This window comes from Oryzias latipes, chromosome 2 (genome assembly GCF_053564925.1).
Source record: "Oryzias latipes strain Hd-rR chromosome 2, Olatipes_Hd-rR_3.1".
Lineage (NCBI taxonomy): Eukaryota > Metazoa > Chordata > Actinopteri > Beloniformes > Adrianichthyidae > Oryzias > Oryzias latipes.
Genome location: NC_136238.1, coordinates 15,179,174 through 15,203,316, shown reverse-complemented (window position 1 = coordinate 15,203,316; position 24,143 = coordinate 15,179,174). Strand labels below are relative to the sequence as shown.

General features: G+C 39.0%; 1 protein-coding gene across 22 annotated transcripts in view; it reads right to left on the bottom strand.

Moving 5' to 3' along the window:
- tns1a (tensin 1a) overlaps positions 1 to 24,143 on the bottom strand; it is a 119,984-nt gene that overhangs the window by 46,158 nt on the left and 49,683 nt on the right. For all 22 annotated transcript variants that reach the window (XM_078933322.1, XM_023964928.2, XM_023964932.2 and 19 more), the window contains 7 exons: positions 14,380 to 14,418; positions 12,491 to 12,532; positions 5,973 to 6,022; positions 4,580 to 4,751; positions 1,022 to 1,072; positions 645 to 767; positions 376 to 440 (listed from right to left, as the gene is read on the bottom strand). In XM_078933322.1, the coding sequence (XP_078789448.1) occupies positions 376 to 440; positions 645 to 767; positions 1,022 to 1,072; positions 4,580 to 4,751; positions 5,973 to 6,022; positions 12,491 to 12,532; positions 14,380 to 14,418 (542 nt within the window). The remainder of the gene's footprint in view (positions 1 to 375; positions 441 to 644; positions 768 to 1,021; positions 1,073 to 4,579; positions 4,752 to 5,972; positions 6,023 to 12,490; positions 12,533 to 14,379; positions 14,419 to 24,143) is intronic.

Sequence of the window (24,143 nt, the reverse complement as noted above, 5' to 3'; positions counted from 1 at the left end):
ACCTATCACACGCATGAATGAACATTTTCAACTACTTCTCTTGAAGTGGCCTTACAAGAGAACGGGCAAGACACACTTGTGCAAACCTTACGACACAGTCACTTGTCTCTATGACTTTCCATGGACACAGAACACCCGCAGCATTCACACGGGTCACCCTAATATTGGTGCACATGACCAAGACTGTAAATATAACATCAGTGTTTCGTTTTAATGACTGTTCTGAAGCCAGGCCTATTGGGCTGTCTTTAAAAAATTGTTACCCTTATCCTTTCCAGACCTCACAACACAGAAATCTCCTGCTGATGCATGGGATTCAGACAATTATTCAGGTTGATCTTTCGTGTTGCTGATTGCAGTGCAATAGATTGATACCTTGCAGATATGTTGCTGTAGTGCATGTAGGCAGCCACTACTACCCCTGTGCGCCCGCGGTTCCCCTGAGAGACAAAGATAACACAATTTATTGAAAACATTTCAAGATGTGAAATCAATTGAAAACAGGAATCAATTTAATCTGTAGAGACTGTATGGTAAGACAATAGGCCAATTTATTTTTAACCTTAAGGTTAAATATTATATATATATATATTTTTTTTTAATTTGTCTTTGTATCAATTTGTTGTTTGCTTGGTCTTTTTTACCTTGTTATGCAGTACCACCACATTGTGAGGGTCTCCATTGAGCCACGTGTCGATGGCTTTGCACATGCTGCAAATCTTGTCCAGCGCTGGAGCGTGGTGGTCCGGCCAGCCAAATTCAAGAACCTGAAATGAATCAGATAGATCCAAAGAAGTCGTACGTGCAATTTTAAACTGCCAAAACATGAGATTTCTGTAGGTTAAAGCATAGGGTCTTTAAGGTTCTGTAACTGCACAAGGATGTATTAAGTTACCTGGAAAGCATTTCGATTCTCTTTGCTTACCATAAATATACCGCAAATAAAGACATTATCTTTCTTCACTCACACTTGTAATTTATAAAATCACAAACGGTCAAAGGGAAAATGTTCAGTGTTTACCTTGGGGTTTAACGTTGTTAAATCATTCCTCCACTCACTGAGGTTGAGCACCTAAAAGCAAAAATAATAGTTAGACATTAAAAAAAGAAGGCACTGTAGCTACCCATTTAACCCGAGTATAACCATAAAGTATATTTTCTGGTTAGCTTCCCCATAATAACACCATCTGAAATAAATCTGGGATAAAAAAAGGGCCTTCACATAAATGAGATGTCTAAAATCTGAAAAATAAAATTAATGAGATCTTACAAAGGATGGGTAGAGAAACTCTGTGCCAAGTTTAATACTGGTATTGACGTATCTGGTACTACCAGTACAGTCTAAAAAGGTGAATTTAGGTGCTCCTTTTTCTGTGCTTTGTTTTGGACATGTCGATCAAGTATTCTGTTCGTTTTGCTGGACAATTCAAGCCAATTGTTTTATTTTTCCAGCAATTGTGAGCGGGGGCCGGGGCGAATTGAGCAAAAGAGTCCAATGCCATGTGCACACTAGGCAGGTGAGGTCTTCTTGACCGTGCGTTTAGAAAGTAATGCAATCCAATCATTACTACTGAATCTGAGTGCCTGATTGGTCAAAGTAGATCCTGGTGTAATGTTCAATGGGCATTTTGAATGTAAAGCCCAAAAATATTTGCTAAAAACATGGATATAGACGCATGAACACCAGAGATTTGAACGCAAAAGCCCAAAATGCGCATTTATGCACGCTTACAAAGACTTTTTAATGAAAGAGATTACTTAAACATGTAACACAGTAACCCTAACCCTAATCCAACCCTAATCCTAACCCTAACCCCAGCTATTAACAGATACCATAAAACAAAAAACTAGAAAATCTAATCTTGTGCTGTATATTAATCCTTTAACACTGGAGCTGTAGCTGGCGACAGCAAAGTAAATAATTTTCGAACTACTGTAACTCTTTTTTTTTTTTTTTTTTTCTTAACTTGTTCTGTCCAACAGCTGAGCAAACAGATTAGAGCTGAAGGCTTTTTGTGTTGGACAGGTTTTACTATCACAAAAAGAGGTTATATAGCTTCAAGAAACTAGAGTGTAGATTTGTATAAACCCCTTTTTGTCGTATTATTTTTTATTTATTTGTTACATTTAGTGTGTGTGGGGAGGGAGAGGGGAAGAATGTGAGGGGAGGGTGGAAGAGAGTAAAAGGAAGAAAGGTGAAAAGGTGGGGGATACAAGCACTGATTTGACTAAGTTATTAATTTAAGCTGTAACAATTATACCAGATCTGCTGGAAAGACGAATGTTACATCAAAGGTGAAAATCTGACACTAAGATGAGCGAGAAAAAAAAACTGTCCATCAATACACTGTAGGTAAGGAGGAGGGATGAAGCAGACAGGGAGCAGTGTGGAGTGTGCACGTGCACGTGGGGGTGGAGATACATGCATGCTGCCGACGTGAACCGTGTGTTCATAAAGGGAGCCAGATCCTACCCAGCCAGACCAGCCAGACCAGGAGAGGGGAGGAGAGCCCCCCAGGCCAGAAGCCCCCCCAGCATCCGGACCCAGGCAGCCCGGGAGGGGAGGAGGAGGGGACCGCCCACCCCACCAGCCAGGCACAGAGAGGGCCCCCCTACAGGGGCCCCCCCAATGCCCAGAAGCACAAGCGAACCCAGTGTCCGGCCCCCAGGCCACAAGACAGGAGCGCTTAGCCGTACCAGGCGGCAGCCATGGGGGCCACCGGGCGCCGGACACCGAGACAAAGGCCAGGGACGAAGCCAGGGCCCCCGGAACCCAAGAGCCGGCCACCACCCGACCGGCGCCCCGTCCCCGCAAGCCAGCCCAGGCCCGCGACCTTAGCAACCCAGGGATCGCCACGCACCCACAGCCACAGCCACCCCCCTAAAACCCTACGCACTACCACCCCCCCCGCCATAATATCTGACCCCCCCTCCCCAACCCTCTCAGTGCCCTCCCCTCTCTGTGATGGGGAGGGAAAGCCCCAGAGGGTCCCAGCGAGCCAGCCCCCAGGTCGGTCCTACCCATGCACTCACACACACATACTCACAATCATCTGGTTACCCTCCCTACCCCCGCCGCCAAGCAGCAACCCCCCCCCCCAGCCGGCCGACCCCCAGCGCCGCATGCTCGACCCCTCCCGCAGCCGACAGGACACCCATAAGCCCGGCCGCCCTGAGAGGACCAGGCGGGTGAAGACCGACCGCCCCCCCCCGACCCCACCCATGTATGGAGGTGTGGGAGTGCTGTGTGTGTGCTGCAGGTAAAATAGGAGGTCACCAGTGTGGGGGGATCCACCGCTGCCAAGCCGCAAAGCCCCCCACTCCGGAGTCCCTCTGTGAGTGGTGTGTATTTGCTGTGTGTGTGCTGCTAGCATGCAGTGTGTGTGTCTACAGAGGAAGTTAAAATTGTGGGGGGGCCAGCGAAAGGTGAGCACGGATGTTTCACCGTGCCCCCCTCCACCAGACCCTCTCCACAAGGCCCTAGATGAATCAGAGTGTCTAATATGCAAGTAAAAAGCGGGGAGGAGGGCGGGTGCCAACGAGAACCCAGAGAAGGGCATCCCCAGTGAGCCCCGCCAGCATACCCCTCCCATCCAGATCCCGGGGCCCTATGTGCCTGTGTGCAATATTTGTTTGGGTGAGAGCGGGGAGGAGCGGGCGGATGGGCACAACCGGGGGAGAAGGCTCCCCCGAGCGACCGGCCCCCCAGCCGGCCGCGGTAGGCGCCCCCCCTCCCAGAGCGGCCGGGCAGCCAGAAACGCCAAGCCAGCCGCAGTTGGAGGCCAGAGCCTCGCGGCGCCGAGAGACAGCCAGCAAGGAAGGGTCCCGGTGCCAGAACGGGGGGGCAGGGGGTCCAGCCCCACCATTCATACCCTGGCCCCCCTAAGGACTAGCAGACTGCCCCCCCAGGCCCCCCCCCCCAAAAATAAGTAATAATAATAATAATAATAATAATAATAATAATACTAATAATAATAATAATAATAATAATAAAATAATTAATATAATAATAATAATAATAATAATAATGAAATAAACCCACCCAAGTGAACCCATTAACCCCTGCTGTGACTGCGGCGCCGACCCCCGGGGGGCCAGGCCACGCGCCAACTACCGGCCACGGGCGAAACACCGGCCACGGGCAGACGACCCCAGGCCCCAGAGCCCCAAGCCCCCCCCCAGCCCCCGCCACGGCGACCAGCCACCCAGCACGGCACCCGGCCGCCGTTCCCGGTCAGCCGCACTGCCTACCCTGCGCCCAGCAGGCACCCGCCCAGGAACCCCTGCCAAGTTGCCGGCAGAGTGTGCGCCCCCACCACCACCCCACCCAGGCAACCAGAGCCCCGAGCCGGGAGAACGACAGGCCCGGCAGAGCCCACCCCCCCAAACCCACTACTGTAACTCTTCAATTGTTTATGCATTAACATAATTTGAGCGAATTCCTTCACGTCAGAATTATGCGGGCATCACGTTAAGTGCGCAAACGGTTGTAGAGTTACGTCAATTTAAAGAACGTCAACGGTGGAACTTTTCTCTTATACTACCTCAGAAGTTCATCCAAGCTTCCTATGTGTCTCACCAGATAGTGTTCGCCGTGCTTTGACCGCAGCATTGTGGCCACCTCCTTGAGGTTGGTGGCGTAACTGCGCTCCTCGGCGTTGGCGGGGAAAGACAGAGAGATGATCCTCTCTGTGATGTAGACCAGGTCCACTTCATAGCTCTCCTCCATGGTCTGGACCACACTCAGGCTTCTAAAACATCAAAAATACATTTTAGGAAAAACCCAACGTGAATGTTCTTTGAAACGTCAACCTGAAAACTGAGAAAGTAATAAACGTTTTTAACTGCTTGCCATAGACTGCAAACTATTTATAAAAACTAACTTTTGAAGAAGAATAAGGATGTTTGCAATACTTAACAATCACATGGGATTTTCCAGCTTTTAGGATGAGGAGAACTTAATGTGAAGTACAGCAAAGTCAGCTATAAACAGAAACATTGAACGTTATGGGAAAAAGTATCCCATTTTCTTATTAAAAAAAAAAAGTAGACACTATCACCCTGCCATAACCATGGCCTGCATTTGCTTTGAACTGCATCAAATTTTTTAGCAATTATTGCTCGGTTTGAGTTCCTTTCCCAGATGTGGTGAGAATATTTTTGAAACTCACTGATTCCTCTCAGGGTTTGGTAGCAAACATCCACTTGATCAAATGCAAACTTGCGGCGGTTTATCTGCATGTTCCTTGGAAAGGCAAAGATTTACATTCCATCTGTGACTGTTGATGTGACCTCTGCTCATATTACACAGTCTATTCTACGGGACAAACTGAGTGATTGGGTTTATTGACAGGCAGGCTTGAGAAACAGGGTTATGTGGAAAAACCAAGGATTATACTACAGAACTTAAAGACCCACTCCCATTGTGTTTTCTTGTGGTACTTTTCTGTTGATGAAGGACATTAAAAAAAAAAAAAAAAAGAAGCTCAAAATTACAATTCTGATCTTTTTTATTTTTATTCAGATTGTTGTGAATCAAAAGCTGAAGACAAAATGCAGCTTGAAAAAGTTCGTACTTGTGATGTAGGAAAATACGATGGGCAGGCCAAAAAGTTGATGACTACACGACTTGATCCATGTACGTCTTGGTTTTCCTCATCCAGGCTGGCATCTGTCTGAAAGCTGTATGGCTAGATTGCTCCAATGTTGCTCACCATTTCGGTTGCACCAGTAAAGTTAGGGTGGGGGTGTGATTTGGGCTAAAAATGGCCTCATCATAGTTAAAAGACCACTGGGAACGCTTTTACAACAGATCAATAGATGATCATATTGGATCTGAATAGTTACTAAGTGATCCTTGAAGTCGTGCTTTTGTTTTGGGAAGTAGAGATGTGATTCCATGTTTTCCAATAGTTTTTTTGGCTGACATTCATTCATTTCTGTATAGCATAAAGGTGGAAATGTTGCTTTACCGTGACTGCTTTCTTCGGATCTCCACACTTTTACAGGACCTCATAGATCCCTGGGGGTACAGAGACGCAAAAAGATGAGGAGCAAAGCATACTGTTTTTAATTTCAAGGTTTACCAAATATAAGAAGACAAAGGAAAAGGGTTCCTCCAAATAATAAATGGCAGAAGTGAAATATTTTTTGAATCAGTCCTAAAGCATAGATTTGTGAGAAACAAGTATGTGTGAGGCGAGTTGTGTTAAAAGTTGGGATTCTAGCGTTCCCCATTTATATATTGCAGTATTTAACATTTTTCCCTCTTGGTAGTAATTTGACTGCAAATGCTGTCTTGAAATACAAGTATTCTGTTAGTTTAGATTGTTTATTGTTGTCATAATAAATCTTGCATAAAAAAATACTTCCCAGAATACATGGAGGTTAAAAAAAACATCACATAAATAGAAATTATAAAGCGTATGAAAAAATATAACATACAACTAAGCTGGATGACTGTGCAAGTAGAACTAGTAAATGAAATCCGATTACTGACAATAATATACCAGAAAAGACAAATGGGATGGTTTCAAATACATTAGGCTGTTCAAATGATGAATAAAGGTGGTAGATTTATGAAGGTTGCTAAACTAATGAGAAAAAGTAATGCAGAAAATAAGAGGCAAGAGAATGATGAGCAACAGAGATCCAATTTCGAGTAAAAGGGGAAAACATCTGCACATTTTACATTCCTGCTTCATTTTGACGGCAGAATTCTATGGAGGGATATTTCTACCACCATGTTGCACACAAAACTTTCTAAGTCGCAAGTGAAAATATTAACTATTCGCTTTTCAATTATTTTTTATTTTGCTTTTGCTTTTTTTTTTTGCTTTAAAAAACATTGATGCATTTGCAAAACACAGGTTTTCGCATGCGTCGTGTGTCAGATCACCTTTTTCCTATCTTTTATTTTGCTGACTTCAGTTTCAGTTTAACGTGACAAAGCTGCCATCAAACAGTTGCTGATTGGTCCAGATTCCAACCAATCATGTGTCTCTGTCTCATATTGAGGGTGCTTGGAGGCAGACATGGACTTTGTGTCGGTTCTGTTCTAACGGGATTCTGCTGTTTTCAACCATTCTGGCCCGTTTCTCTCAGAGTAAAACCCAGAAGGAGCAGCAAAGCAGCTAAAATAAAACCGAGTTTTGTATTTATTTATGTCAGTGTAGCGACCATAAAATGTCTGCAGCAGAAAAAAACATGTCAGAGCTCCGACTCCTTCGAGACGGAAGTTACACTTTTTAAGATTTGTATCTGAACTATTGTTTTATTTCAATTAATAAATGTTGAAATATTAAGAGAAAATAGCCTTTTTTCAGGAGTATTTTTTTTAATCGCTCACGAGTTCTAAAACATAAGACAATGTGAAAATTAACATAAAAGTTAAAAATGCTTCTTCTGCTAAATACATTGAGTCTACTGTGGTGAGCCATCATTCTTTTGCTTGTCCCTGCTGTTTAATCTAAAAAAAAAATGAAAGCAAAAAGCAAATATTTAATATTTGCTTTTGAAACTTAGAAAGTTTTGTGTGCAACGTGGTCGCAGAAATATCCCTCCATAGAACTCTGATGAGCTATTGCGTTCCAATTGAGCCGCAGCAGCAAAATAAAATTAAGGCGGGAAAAAATATTCGGAACAAATACATATTACAAAAATTACATTTCTTCTTTTCTTCAAGTTTTCTCTGACTACTTTTGCAGTAAATATGAAATATTTTTTTTAACTAACATCACTTTTTTTATTTCTGTACCATTAGCAAAGAGGAAACTAAAAGACACTTTGGTGAAAAGATAAAAGTACTGTGAAAAGCCAAACATGAAAAAAAAAATTAAGATTAAAAAAGAAAGAAGAATTTACAACAACTTTTAAAAATATTCTAAACATTCAGCCAGGGGTGGGGATATGGTGGGGCAAAAGTGCCAAGCTGCTAAATTGTTATTCAATTTAGTTAATCAATATTAGTATTTACCTTTTTTTGACATTTTCCCTATAATAACACCGTATTCATAATTTGAAGTTTAACTCTCATCAAAATTACGGCTCACCTTGCAAAACCCAGCGCTCCACCTCCAAGAGGATAGCAGGTGGGCAAAATGTCTCCGTACAGAGTTACCCAGATGCATGGCTAAAACAGCTACAAGCTACTCAGACTATCCATCTGAGTCCTTTTTATATGTCAAAGCCTTCAATTAAAGCTCTAAAGTTCTCTGGTTTCACTTCCTTGACAAAAATACATAAATATTTTGGAGTCAAAGATGTTCAGCGACTATGTACTATCTCCTAAAGCGCTTTACCGTCCTTTCCAACCCACCCACTAGATGTTTTCTGAAGTTACTCTGCTTCCTGCGTCATTATCTCTCATTTTGTTGAGCTCTCCTCCCCTGTGGCTCTTTGACCAATTACTATTCTTCCCATGTCTGGTGCTTGTTCAGCACGGCTCCTCCTCCATTGTACAGTGTGTGTTTTCGTCCACAGCACGCTTGACCTTAACAACTACTCAGCATGGAGAAACAGGTTGTACTAAGTTGTGGGATATAAAACAGAAACAATATTCATGAACAAAAACAATGTTTTTTTCTCTGTCTGTTAGTTTTACTTTTCCATGTCTGGCACTTTCACACATGAATAAACTCAATCCTCCCATGAGCCTAAATTTGACTTGAAAAAAAAAATCCCCATCTTGTACTTGGATGACCCTAAACAGGCCCCACACTAACTTCATTATGGTCACGATGGGACATTTTGACTCAAAACCACTATGGATATGTCCTGTTGGAGAAACCAAACAAACATTCCATCTCGACTTCTGTCGGCTTTGAAAGCATTAAAAAGACAAGCACACGCAGACGGACATATATGGAAAAATCCCTTGTGATTGGATCAAGAGTGGAACATCGAGGCAGGGTATGTAGTCTGGATTTTTCAAGAAGAAAATCTGAGTGGAGATGGACATGAATGAAAGCAATTCCCCTAAATTCCCCCAAATTAGTCTTGCATGGATTTGTGAAGTACCCAAACCAATGAGTAGGGATGGGTACAACATTTTGTTGTACTTTTGAACGGGTTCCAGTGCCTAAATGGTTCTTCAAAAAGGAATTGACTCCAATTTTGCAACACTGGGTCTCCAATTTTACACACACCGAGCGCGGATTTCCCTGTTCATTGCCACGATGTTGGTTTTTTTGGAGCATCTTTTGCTGTGTTGTACAGCTTAATTTTTGCCCGCTTCGCCTTCGGCATTTTGACTACAGCTTGATGTACCCTCACAGCCTCACCTATTCACATATGAATCCGCTCACAATAGCTGGTAAAGTAAAATGATTGACATGTCCAATACAAAGCATTGGTAGGGTGCACCAAAGTCTGTGTCTTTACACAGTACTGGTAGTAATGTGTATGTCAGCACTGGTGTAGCACTGTAAATGTTGGTACTGGTAGTATCGAGAACATCAGTACTGGAAGTACTATAAATGTCACTACTAATAGTACTGTAAACCTGTTGATACTACTGGATAGCTTCTTTCCCAAGTTAATAAACATGCTAAACCCCAAAGTGCACAGATAAGATCTGCCACAGCACATGCCAATGCATATTTTTTATACAGGTATATAAGAATATACATGTGTATATGTATATCTATATATCTTCTTATTTAAGTATTTATCCAGTGTAAACCTTTCAACACTTCCCTACCTCCATGCTGTTTTTGCACGTCTGATATGTGTATTTCTGTACATATCACTCAGCACAGAATTACAGACATTTTTATATTTGCACATGTCATATTTGGCATATTTGTACACTTCCATTGTACACTTTGTACCTATCTACCTATTTATACCTATTGTAACTATTGTTATTTTTTATATTTTACTTTGTTGGGGGCTGCACGATGGCGCAGTGGTTAGCGCTCTTGCCTCACAGCAAGAAGTTGTAAAAGTGTTTTCAACAGTAAGTTTGTTGTCAAAAAGACAGATAAATGCGTTCAACCTTTTTTAGGGGTTGTTGCATTTATAAACATAAAATATGAACATCTAAAAAAGGGAAAATAAAAATAACAATAAATATATAGTTAGACATTGTGGGACATGAAAAAAACAAGTTACTGGGTAAGAAAAAGGTCACAAAATTGACTCGATTCAAAAACAAAATGATCCTAAATGAAACCAGCAGTGAGTGAGACGTTTTGGTCAAGTAAACTTTTGCAAACGATGTTACATAAACCCTAAAAGATTTGTTTATGTGAGCCAGCCTCTCCTTGTGAAAAGCTTTTCTTTTGCTTTTTGGTGCAAAGAAAGCACATTAATCTCCATACGAGTCCGTCTAAACTGGCTCGTCTATGTTTATAATCTGAGTCTGAGTCACTGCCCTTCTTCTCCTGCCGATCTAAACATTTGAGTGAAGTCAGACTCAAACACTAGAAGAGGAGAAAAATAAAAAGGTTGATTCCAGAAACGATGGCGCTGCTTTTATCTTTGTAGACGATGTTGCCATTGATCTTAAAAGGAAAAAAAGATAAAGGAGACCCCTTTTCATCTTAACATAAATGTAAACAACCTTGCAAATTTCTTTTCTTGCGGCTGTTGGCTTGAACAAACTGTTTGCTTTTTGCATTAGCAGCGGCTGTCTTCCCTACAATCTTTCTCAAGTTCTTGCATTGTTGGGTATTTGGGCCAAACCCTTCATCTAGTTGAATAATGTCAAACAAAATCATGCAACAGATTTGCCATAGATCTTTGAAATTATAGGTTCCTGATTTGGCAAAGCAGTTAAAGTATCTCCTGAAGCCACATCAGTGGCCAAATTTGCGCAACACCAGGAATGATGTGAAATCAGATACGGCCATCAGGGGTGCAAGAAAAGTTTTTAGATACTAGATCATATTTGAATGGTGTGTAGACAATGTGTTCTGAGTCCACAATAAAGTATACAGTATAGTGTGACTTGGATTAGTTGGACAGTAACATTTTCAGGGGGGTTTAAAAAGCCTTGTTTCCACTGTGAAGTAGGGTTTTCCATTAAAAGTCATGACTATCCAACTTCGGTGGAAACGTTCGCCTGTATTACCTGGACCATTCTAAAACTTTCCAAACTTTCAAAAGTGCTAATAAAAACTCACTTGGAGTTGCAATTTTTTTTAAATAGATGTGGACTTGAATAGATATTTGTTGAGATAAAATACGGTGCTGCATTAGCAGATACATCCACGTTCATGAGTTTGACAGTAAACACCTCATCTGCTAGCAAAGTGAGGCGCTCAGTTTAATGGGAACACACATGTGCAGTGACGAAGGCATCAGAGAATGGCAATAGCAATATTCATGTCAATAGAGTCAAGTACGTCATGGTGAGGCCGATGATTGATCGAAGGCATTTTTCTTTTAGTCTTTTTCGGTTTTTAACTTCTAATGGTGGGCAATCTATGATAGCCCATTGAGACGCCTATTGTTGTAATATTGGGGTAGATAAATAAAATTAAATTGAATATACCAACACTTACTTCGCGACCGACCGGTTGATTGCAATCAACCGTATCTGGCACCCCTTGTGCTAAATGATAAAAATAATATGTGACATCCATCAAGCATCTATGGCCTAATTTTTTATGCAACATTTTTGTTCTTAGTAAAAAAAAAAACTGGGAAATAGATCAATGTAGCACAAACTATTATTTTTTAAATAAAAAACTCTTTATTAAATTTACAGCAACCAAAAATACGTGACTTGCGTTTTGTTCCTAAATGTTGGTTGTAATCTATCCATGTTTTTAAATTGTGTAGGTCCTCATTTATCACGTCAATAAATTCCCTGTAATTACCAATAGAGTAAAATATAGGAATTAATACATTTTACTCTCTTTACAGTGCATATATATTACCAAAGTGCTTTATAACCATAAAAATAGAAATAAAAAAGAATAAAGAGGAAATCAAATCAAGAAAATCTAAAACAAAAGCATAAAAATACAAAGGGATATAAAATACAAGAAAGACACATAAAATATATAATATATTAGGCATATAACAATATCAGTTTCAACAGTTTGACAGAAAATTTATTATTTATTATGTTGAACACTGGGGGACCTATAATTGATCCTTGTGGGACACCACAAAATGTATCTTTGTTCTGTATGTTTTAACATCTGTTGGAAGTCAATATTTATTTTTGGAAAATGTGAATTTTCTGGTAATTATGAACATTAAATCTTTCTATTTCAAACACTATTAAAGGATAATATGTTTGGATTTGTTGTTTTTTCTTCTATTACCTTCATAAAAACCCGTACCAGTGTCCTGTTGTTCATCTGTGGGCAAAAGTACTTGGCTACCCTGCACGGTTTACTACGTCATTGTTCAACACCTCAATCTAAAACCACAAGCAGTCATTTCCTCCTGAAACAACTTCAATAAAGCCTTTTTCTGGCAGCGCAGCTCCCTTTAAGCGCAAAGACAACACTTACAATAAAAAGACAACACTTACCGGTGTATCTACATGCTTTAACGGCAGCTGGGGAGTGGGAGGCTGTAAAGAAAAGCAAAATAAAAAAGCTTGGTCATGTTTTCTTTCACAGTAAAAGTCCAACCAAAATCTTTTTTTTTTCATATCCTGATTAATAAAAGTAGGATTTGTGGAAATAATTTCAAAAAAACTTTGACTAAGCAGGTTGAGGAAGACCAGAGTATCTCCTTATGCTGGCGGATTTAATAAAGTCAACTAAATTCCCTGTTTAAACTTATAAATAAACATTAAAGTTCTCCTTTCAGCATTTCTGGGCAGAAATTAAGAAAAAGAACTGTCTTCCCTATTCTTCGAGTCAATTGTTGAGCAGAGGTTCTTTGTGGATTTTTCTAATATGACTTTGTCACATACACCCATATCCAGGGTTGGCCCATATGGGTGCTGTAGGTTTTTGGGTCATCTAGGTCCATGGACAGTCGTAGACAGTAATGTCTGTATCTTCAAGGGACTACAGTTGTGTCTTTTGGTTCCCTTAAGGCTTGTGCGCCACCTTAAGGGACGTCATGAAAAAAAAAAGTACAGTTTTTCTGTGTGTGGTAAATATATTGTGAAGTATTTGAAAGGTAAATGTAAGTTATATGTATTTATGACTTACGGGGGATTTTGTCGTATGGTCCTTACTGACTGCGTGTAATTCTTTACGCATGGGGTGGGCAGGTGATACGTATGTGCATGTTGGATGCCCACACAAACTCTGATTGTCTAATTTCCATATTTGTAAAAGTCAGGATGCAAGGAGAGTACACGTTAACAGCAGTGACACGTCCCGGGCGCATTGCAAAGCGTCCTGGGAGGTTATAAAAATGGGATAAATCCATTTGACACGCCTACTTTAGCCCTACTTAGCCTTAAATGTTGTTTAGGTGTTTGCCACGATATGTTGCTCGTTGCCTGCCCATATTAAAAAAATGGGCCTATGTCAACAGCCCTTGTCGAGTGTTCCCACTGCTACTGTGCAATTTCTACCAATCGGCACAGGGGCAGGGGGGTGGCTGGATAGTGGCAGTCTGAAATCGGCCAATCATCAGATAATTTTGGGGACCATGGAGACCCTCCTATCAGTCAGTTATAAGGCTTCTGCCTTCTTGCCACCCTCCTGTCCCTGGACTGTCATCACGCAACCTTCAAATGTTCCTGACCAATGTCCAAAAATCCTGTGTTCGCCATTAAAATTGAACCTTTTCTTAAAATCTCAGCGGGCGGCATGTACAAATTCAACTGCAGCCACCGGATTACAAATGCCATAGTACAGCCACAACACTGTAGCATATTGGCATATGGGACTGTAGTGTAAGGGCAGTAGTGACTAATTCAATAGTTGTCTTTTGTGACTCAAATTTCTGATCTCCCCAGAATGTCGCATCTGCTTGTAAACAAAATTTGGTGCTAAGTTACGTCGTAAATGCAAAAGGGTAAGATAATTTATTGCTAGTTTTGCTATTTTTAACAACGCACACTTTTGCATTGTGCAATTTAAATGACAATGGAAAAAAAGAGACTCATATTGAATCAACTCATACAATCAGCAACTTATCAATCTAGAAGTTGGTATTTACATCAAGCTCAACTATTTCTTTCTTCCTGTATCATAGCTGTATCATTTCTGTATCATAGCTTAAAAAATTCTTGAGTCTTGACTTTTTTCTCAAACTTTTTACCTCATTTGAGTACATTTTTTTCTCTATGGCACATTACTATTGTTTTTCTCGCCTCAATGGACAGCTTGCACATTACTTTAAAGGAAATAGTATGATCTTTCACCTCTCTGAGCTCCCGTTGAGGTTCAAGAGGATCCTTTTATATCATTAAAGGGATCAAATGTTTGCTTAACTGTAGAAACACACACTTACTGGATCACAGTTGGTGGCTGTTTGACATGACGTGGTAACCTGTGAAAAAAACAAAAACAGGGTGATTCAATTCAATTCTATTTTCTTTGTATAGCCCAAATTCACAACAACAGTAGTCTCGATGGGCTTCGATCGCTAGTTAAGAAAAAAAAGGAAAGGAATAAATACAACTGAAGTCAAAATGAATATTTCCTGTTTTAGTTTTGCAAAAAAGTTCCCTTCAGCTGACCAGAAATATCCACAACTTTGACTTTTGACAATCACGGAAAAAAATCTATTTATAGAATCTGAATTCCCACCAAGATATTGCTTCCCAAGCATTGCATTGACATTTGTTACCAGCTGTTGCAAACACGCTATTATTATTGAATGATCCCTTCTCTGTGACAATAATTCATTAAAAAAACTTTAAATGAGTAATTAATCATTTGATAAAGGGGGATTTAGCACAAAAAATAGAACTTATTTCCATATTTGTTCCTTTATTAATCATGCCCCCCCCCCCCCCCCCCCCTTCCCCTATGCAGGGGGCTTCTAAACTCTCATGGCAATACTTCAAGAAACCTTTCCTTAAATAAACACAGCTAAAACAAAAACACCTTTTTCCATTTATTTTCTCTTCATACTATTGCGTTCAATGGTTTTTAATCATTAGAAATGGAATAGAACTAAAATGTATAAAGCTATTTTGTTCAATTAGGTTTTAGTGATTTTTTTCCCCATTAAATTTACTTTTATCAGTTAGGCTTTCCGTACTCATTTTTAGATAACAATGTTTAACATGATGAACAGTGCTTTTTATCATTAGAAAAATGAACCTTAGACTTACTTTTAAAGCCTTTGAGTTAAAATACTTTTTTTAACGACAGTTGTTTTAATTGATATGTTTGGCTTTCCGTATTAATTCTGAACGTGACTTTGCGGTTTCTCTTTAGATTCTTGTGTTCAACTTGAAATGGAATAAGAAGAACATGCCACCAAATCAATATTTTTGGATGATGAGAACAATATTTATAGTCCATTTTAATTACTTTGGCTTTCCATACTTATTTTTTTAATATTAAGCTTTTTTAGGTTAGTAGTTACAATTTTTGCCAAAACAGGTCAAACAGGACAACAATTTTATAAACAACTACATTTTATTTTTTTCATGATCCATATCAGTGACTTTGAAGGGTTATTTAACCAAAAAACAGGTTAAAGTTACTATTTTACGTTAAGAAAACATGAAATGACTACATTACCTGGCTTTTTTGCCCATCCAGCTAAAGGTTTTTTTAACATCCATTCAAAGGAACGGTCTCTTTTTCATATTTTTAAAGCCTTTTTTCTCACTAAATAGAAAAAAAAGATTTCCCAATAAACCGGAGTGAGGGGATGGTTCTTGGCTACTTTCAGTCAAACCGTATCAGTTGTAGCCTAATTATACAGTCACCTCAAAATTAAAGGGGTGTTGATTTCCGAGACGTCTCAAAATAGAAGAACGTGCGTCACCGACTGATTTTAGTCTCAAAACAGTTTGTATTTAGTGTCCAGGGCGGCTCCTAACAGTCTGTAGTACCCGCTGTGCCTCAGATTTGGCAAGGCAGCGCTGTTGTCTGATTGCTTTTGGTGTGTGGAGACAAACGGGTTAGGTAAGTGCATATAAAGGCCTCAATCACATCCTGTCGGATGTTTTCGGAGAAGTTTGATGAGATGGCGCTATCGGCGAACAACAGACACAGGCAGGAAGGAAGCTGTAATTAGTTACCTCTGGTAAAACAAAAGTTTCTTTGACTTTTTTAATGCTATCATCTTGGAGCACAGTATATACAAAAAAACAAAACAACAAAAAATAAACCATATCATAGGAAATCTGGCTGCATTATCTCACTCAAAGTCATGATGGAAAGTCTGCTGGTCAGTAAAGGAAGTTGTACAAAAATACCACTATGGGAAAGGAGATCCAAACAGAAAAAGGGGATTTTTCTTCTGCTAAAATAGTCTTTCTTGATTTCTGTCATTTAAACATAGCTTGGAAACTACCTTCTATTTGTCATCAAATGAGATATAACAAAAATATTTTATTGCTATTATTACTATTATTATTATTTTTACTAATTAATAGAAATGAAGCCCGATAAAGATATAAAACTTGAAATAAACACGTTTTTAACATTATATATTTGATTTAAAGTTAATTTATATTTCATATACACATTTAAACATTATAATTTTAGGATGTATAAAAAAATATATTTAATGTATAAGAGATATAGGCAATGATACTTTTTAATTTAAATATTTTTTTTATTTAATTAAAAAACCTGAAATAATTACTTACTTGCACTGTAATGTATGTATATATACATATATGTATATATATATATATATATATATATGTTTCCCTTTCGGCTTTTCCCATCAGGGGTTGCCACAGCGAACGAGTCGCACGGTAAACTTGGCAATGTTTTACGCCGGATGCCCTTCCTGACGCAACCCTCTCAAAGCAACCGTGCTTGGGACCGGCACAGAAGTAGAGAAGGGAACAGGGAGCAGCCCGGAGTCGAACCCTGGTTTCACGGACGGAAGGCGCCGCAAACCAGCACGAGCTAAACCGGCTCATATATATATATATATATATATATATATATATATATATATATACACATATATATATATATATATATATATATATATATATGAAGAAAAGGTTATGGCAGCTTCATATTTGGGAGTGGTGTTAAACTGGCTAAAGAAGAAAACATATGTTTTTTTTCAGTCAACTCAAGCGTTGTCTGTCCAAATAAAAATGACTGTGTGAAATTAAATCTATGAAAAGCAATTGAGAAAATTATGTTGTAAATATTATGTCACAACTCGTCCAAGCAAGTCAGTTTTCCATGAAAGTTAAAGTTAAATGCTTGCGATCTGTGTTCAATGTTGCGGTTGTATTAAAAAAAGTTCCTGATGTTCTTCTGCAGCTATAATAGAATTTCAGGACATTCAAATCAAAATAAATGACTTTGTCGGTGGAACCCAGAGCAGAGACAAAACATTTATTATTAAATCCATGCAACACATTTACACCCAGGAGGGAACGAACAAACCAAATTAAAAGCATTTAACAATCTAAAGAAAAAGTCAGCATTGCTTTGACTCAGCTTAACAGTCGCCTTGAGGCTTGTATGAGACTTCAAGTAGCGCTCTAAACATGACATGTGAAACTGGATCATTTGTGGTCATCAATAAATCAATAGAAACAAAGTCAATGTTAGAGCCACGGCGTAGTCAGCCACGTCTGAACCACGTTGCAACATGCTACTGATTCATTTCATCACAAAGGTTTTTACTAGAGATGTTGGCACTTTCATACATGCTGCACCCATTAGCATATCCGTTTAACCTTTTACACAATTAACGTACCTACAGTGTCCTTTGGCTACCTTAACCCATCAACCCTTTACGCAATTAACAAAACTACAGTATTGACATTCTTTGAACTACTGTAACTTTTCAAACGTTTCTGCAATTAATGTAACTCCAGTGTTGACGTCCTTTGGACTAACATAAGTCTTCAACCATTTTCACAATTAACGTACTTCCAGCGGATTACAAAGCAGAGAAAAGCAACTCTGTGCCGTTATTTAACACTTTACTAACATGAGGAACTACATTATCTGCACAAACCCATTATGCAAAGACACTTCTCCCTGTTTCAGAATCTAAATTACCATTATTTAATTATTGGTTGGAGAGGCGCGGTTTGTCAAAAGAACCTGTGTTTTTTAGGTGTTGGTGGCACCAATCTCTGGTGTTTAAGTATTACCCCCATTGGTTTTTGATAAACCGCCAACATTTTAAAAGCTAAGAAAGAAAAGGGTCGGGCACGTCAACACATTAGTCATTAACGCATTATCGAAATAAAGCCGTTAATTATTTCAAACCACCTTTGTTTTTATCCTTAAATTTAATGTAAAAATCTGTACCCTACTGCCTTTGAATTAGTGTGAACTTTATTGACAAAAATATTTGACACAGCAAACGACCTGTTGTCCCACAAAAGGGATACAATTAAAAATTTATATAAAAAAAAAGATTTCTTTAGTTTTTTATAAAATAATTCACCAACCTTCCACTCACTGTATTTTGGACAATATTTTTTTTTAAATAGCCAACGTTTGTGTCTAACCCGTTTATGAGTTCTGAGTTCTCCAATTTAAATTGAGTGTTTTAATCAAATATGTTTCTCAAAAATACATAAGGCAATGGCCGCCCTTGAAGTGCACTTTGGCAAAACTGCTGGTCGTAGCAGATATAATGGGATTTCCAATATTTATATAGGCTACAATCAAGTCAGCCCATGGTTTGCACTTTACTGTCCCTTCAAGACTTATGGCTATGACTGACACTCGTCTATCAATTCTGACATTGCCTCAACAAAAAATCCTATTTCTGGTGACTTTTTGTCGTCATTTTTTGAGTGCACAGAGAACTTTTCAACAAAACAGAAAAACGAGGGCACTCTCAAAAAGAACACCTCTTAAATTCCTTGGAATGCTTTGAGTCAATCCAGCTGAAAAGCCTCATCTGAGCACACTGAGCGCTGACCTCCATATAAGGCCTCTGCAGCTGGAAGCAGAGCCTGACTTAGCGCGCTTTCAGCAGCCCAGACAGAATCAGAGGAAGGTCCTGTTCTTTAGCATGGGAATTGACAGCTTGAGCTTTATCTGACAGAGGTTAAGACCTGCTCTCTATGCTCGTCCCAACATTTGACTCTGTGCATGCAACATCTGTCATGGTAACTGCATTTTTTTTGGCCAAAAATGGTGGACAATTGTGCAATCCTTTGCACTTTGCCTAAAAATATTCGTATTGTCCAAGCGTAAGGTGTGCGTACTGGCTATTTACAGACGGCGTGCCAATGTCGCACGCATAGGTTGGTGATATGTAAGTATCCGTAGGATGCCTATAGGATCCAACGCAAACTTCCTAAACTCTAACACTCAGGCAAAGAAGTGCATATTTATCACTTGAACAGCTCCTTGCACATTGCATGCCTGATTCTCACCTACTTACCCATTACTTTCCCCTGCGTGTTGAATAAGTGTTCACTACAACCTGTCGCCCGCAGCATGCCCATATCAAAAAATGTGCATGGACATTTTAGCTCCACGGTCTCACAGACTGGTATAGGATTTCGATATTTCATGGACTACGGCCTAGCTACGTGCCCTGTGCAGATTAACCCATTTTTCTCCCGCAGATACCCACCCGTAAGTCGTGTCTGAAGTGTAAGGAAAGTCATTGCTCAATCTCAAAGGACAAATGTCTCTGGTGAGACGGCTTCACAAACAGCAAAGTATGACTTTCTAGTGGCTCTACACAGATGTGGAGAATTCAGAGTTGTGTTGAGTTTTATGTGTTAACTTCAAGCAGGTGTCACGAAGTTGAACCTTTATTACTGACACTTGGTTTTCTTTGCTACTTCTTTTGACAACTTGATCCCATCAAAGTCTGATCCTTCCTCATCCACATCGTCCCAAACTGATGGGAGAAAAGCGGGCGCTTTGCCTCTGTGCATAAATCATCTCATTGGATCCACTTAACACGGCTGCCATTGGACCGACCGCAGTCAAAAATTCCTCAAACGCTCCTCCTGCCCATACAAGAGCCTTTGTTGCTGCATTGGTGGCAGCTTGCCTGAGAAAGCCCCCCCCCTCCCAAAAAAAAATTAAAAAACTGGGGTTGAAAATGGACCAAAGCGGCTCGTTTGGAGGGCTCTTTCTGTTTTACTTGGAAAACGGCGGGGAGCGGAATCGTCTGCTCCATGTCCGACGAGGTGGTGGTGTCGGATCCCGTCAGCGGTCGATCTCACTAATTCTCCAAACTGTGTGCATTTTGTTCTTTCAATATCTGTTCAATCAATGTCCCAAATTCTAAAAACCTAAATATGAAGAACAATGAGGTCAACAGCAGCTGCTTTGGTAGGCATTCATTTGTAATTCTAGTTTGACAAACTTTCATAGTGTCTAACTAAGAAAATTACAACAATTTTTTCAAATTCCTCCTCTAAAGTAATTTTAGCAGCTTTGACTGTATAATGCTATGTTCACACACGCTTTGGCAACGCACATTCAGGTGGCTACTTTCAATGAAAAGTCCATGTTAACACCACTTCAGGCGTCCGCATTCGAAGTTCTCTTGTTCATGCGTTGCTCCGCAACTTGTTAAGTCTGTTTTCGGGCTCTGCATACATATTGTATGCCAATTAAACGCATGTTAAATTGTAAACCAGGTTAAACTTTGACCAATCAGGAACTCATATTCGATAGTGATGCATGGATAGTGTCCTTTTTTTCTTTTGCCACATTCTTTTAATTACATTTTCCATACAATAAAAAAATCAGAAACAGAATTTACGTTTCACTCGATTCAGCCATTACAAAATTTGCAATTTTCGTCAAAAGTATTTAGGTAATGCTTTCTCTTATTCACAGTCTTATTTTACCACCACCCCAATCCACACCAAGAACAAGAGTGCCTCTTAACAAAATTAAGAATATAAACTTAACAAACTTAAAATTAAGAAAATAAAAAGTAAAAAACAGAGGTCTGTTGTACCCTCCAAAAATGTTTGTATACATTTGCATTCCCAAGTACAGTGGAAGTACGTTCCTTTCATTTCCATACATTTGGGGCAAACATCTGGTATATTTTTGTTATACATACTTAAATCCGCTGGTGTTACATATGTACGCATTAACCATTTGTATTGTGTTAATTTTAGTCTGGAGTTAACTGACACCTTTTGAGCTGCAGCACATTCCTCCCATTCCTCATTTGTAATTTGTTTTTGAAGATCTTCTTTCCAAGCATTTACTTTGTATTGTAGACTTTCGTTTGAATTAGAAAAAAAACAGATGATAAAACTCAGAAATGGCGCCTTTTATGGAACTGTCTTTCACCATGAACTTTCTAAAATTGAACATAGTGGTTTATTGACGGTCTTCTGTGTTTTTCTTAGAAATTCTGACCTGGAGAACTTTATAAAAATGTTTTATACTCAACTCATATTTAATTTTTAACTCTTCAAATGATATCAGAACATCTGAATCAGGAAAATATAAGTCCCGGATGGTGGAAAGACCCCTTTCTGCCCATATTTTAAAAGTGGCCTCCGCTTTACCTGGGGTGAAGAATTTGTTCCCCCAGATTGGGCTATATTGTGATAATGGTTGAGTTTGGTTCATGTAATTTAAAACTCTGAACCATATTTGTATCATGTGTTTAAGAATTGGGTTCTTTGTCTCTTTGCGCAGCTTTTTTGAGGTGTTTGAGTTAAGAAATAATGGGAGGGGCAGCTTTAGATGCAGGGATTCCATTTCAACCCAATGAGGAGTGTTTTTGACAGTAAAATGAAACATTATAGATCTAATCTGTGCAGCCCAGTGGTACCATTCAATGTTTGGACTTTTTAGTCCCCCTCTGTCAAAGTGAAGATATTGTAATGTCAGACGGAGTGTTGCTTTTTTGTTGTTCCATATGAACCTGGTGAAAAGTTGCTTTAGTTTTGAAAATAAGTCCAGAGGTGGTGGCAGGGGTATGTTTTGAAAAACATAAATTAGTTTTGGGAGTGCATTCATCTTTAATATATTTATTCTTCCCATAATTAATATTGGTAGTGTCATCCATTTCTCTATGGAGACGTTTATCTTTTCCATTAAAGAATCATAATTTGATTCTACTACCTGTTTCTAGTCTTGGTGTGATATTGATTCCCAAATATTTGAAATTTTCAACAACGTTAAATTGAATAGTTTCAGAAGTTGGATTTTTTCTTTCTTCTTCATTAAGTAATAAAAGAGAGGATTTTGTTTGGTTCACCCTGTCTGAAGAGACATCTCCATATTTTCTGATTATTTCCATTAAAGAAGGAATTGACTTTTTTAGTTGAGAGAGAAACACAATCACTTCATCTGCATATAAAGCTATTTTGTATTCTACTGGACCCACCATGATTCCATGTAGTCCTGAATGGGATCGTATTACCATTGCTAGTGGTTCAATTGCCGTGAATAGCAATGGTGATAATGGACACCCTTGCCTGCAGCCTTTTGTTATGTTTATTGACTGTGAAGGGTTTCTATTTGTCAGGATTTTTGCGTTGGCGTTTTTATAAATGTTCTGGACCCACATTTTAAGGTTGGTTCCACATCCAAATTTGTCCATAACCTTAAAAAGAAAAGAGCAATGGACCTTATCAAAGGCTTTTTCAGCATCCAGTGCTAGTAAACCTGTTTCTGCTTTATTTGTGTTATAATGAACAATTTTTAAAAAACTCTTTTCACGTTGTGAAATCCTTGCCTTCCAGATATAAATCCATTTTGGTCTCTATCAATAATGTTTGGTAACATATTCATAATCATGTTGCTAAGAGTTTACGGATTATTTTAAAGTCAGAGTATAACAAAGTTTCTGGTCTAAAATTTTCACATTTGTTTGAGGGTTTTCCTGGTTTAGGTAATTTAATAATGCACTATTCATTGATGGGGGCCGATTCTTTTGTCTAAATGCTTCTTGGAGCATTTCAACTATGGGTGTTATTGGTTTATTTTTATATTCTTTACACAAATCGACTGGGAGACCATCTGGTCCTGCTTTTTTTGCCAGATTTGAGACTATCAAATGCATGTCCAATTTCCTCTTAACTGATTTCCAGGTTTAAAGCCTCTTTTTTTTCCTTAGATATAGGTGGAATGGTTAACTGATCTAAGAAATTGTTTATATTTTGAGTATTTGTTTTCTCTTCTGCGTTGTAGTAGTCTCTAAATGCTTCATTGATTTCAGTGGGATTTAGAAAGAGATATGTCATTTGATATAATAGATGTTATTGTTGTTTTAAACTCCAATTGTTTTATCTGCCAAGCCAGCAGTTTGCCTGCCTTATCACCTTGATCATGAAAGGATTCTTTCAGCCTTAAGAGACTTGCTTCTGCTTGACCAGCTGATTGTTTATTATATTCTGCTCTTAAAGTTGCTAACTCATTTATCTGTTGCAAATTATTTTCTTTGTTTACCTTTTCCTGAAGCGTTTTAATCTTGTGTTCCAACTGTTGTCTCTCCCCTCTCCACTTTCTTGATTTTGAACCTGTGTAGCTGATGATGTGGCCTCTAAGAACCACTTTGAAAGCTTCCCATCTTATACATGCAGATGTTTGCGCTGTATTTAGTTTGAAATATTCCTCAACATGTTTTCCTATTTATTTTTTAAATTCTTTGTCGTGTAACCATCTATGCTGGAAATGACACCGGGTCTGGGTCTTTAATAATATTTGTACCCATATATACTAAACAGCATGGAGCATGGTCTGAGATTACAATGGAGTCATAAAAACAATTGTAAATTTTATGACATACTTCTAAAGAAACTAGGAAATAATCAATCCTGGAAAATGTCTTATATTTACTAGAGTAGCAGGAGTAACCCTTATCATTTGGGTTTAATTCTCTCCATATGTCTAATAGGTTCAATTCTTTAATGTAACCTTGAATAACCGGTCTGCATTTATTGTGAGATTGATCTATCTATAATAGGGTCTTGAGTACAGTTAGTCACCTGCAATGACATACTGTCCTGTGAGTGATGCCATTGTAAGAAGTACATCTTCAAAAAATTTGGCATCATCTATGTTAGGGCCATAAACGTTTACAAAACATATTTCCTCTGAAAGTAATTGAGCTTGAATGATTAGATATCTTCCCCATGTATCTTTTATTATATT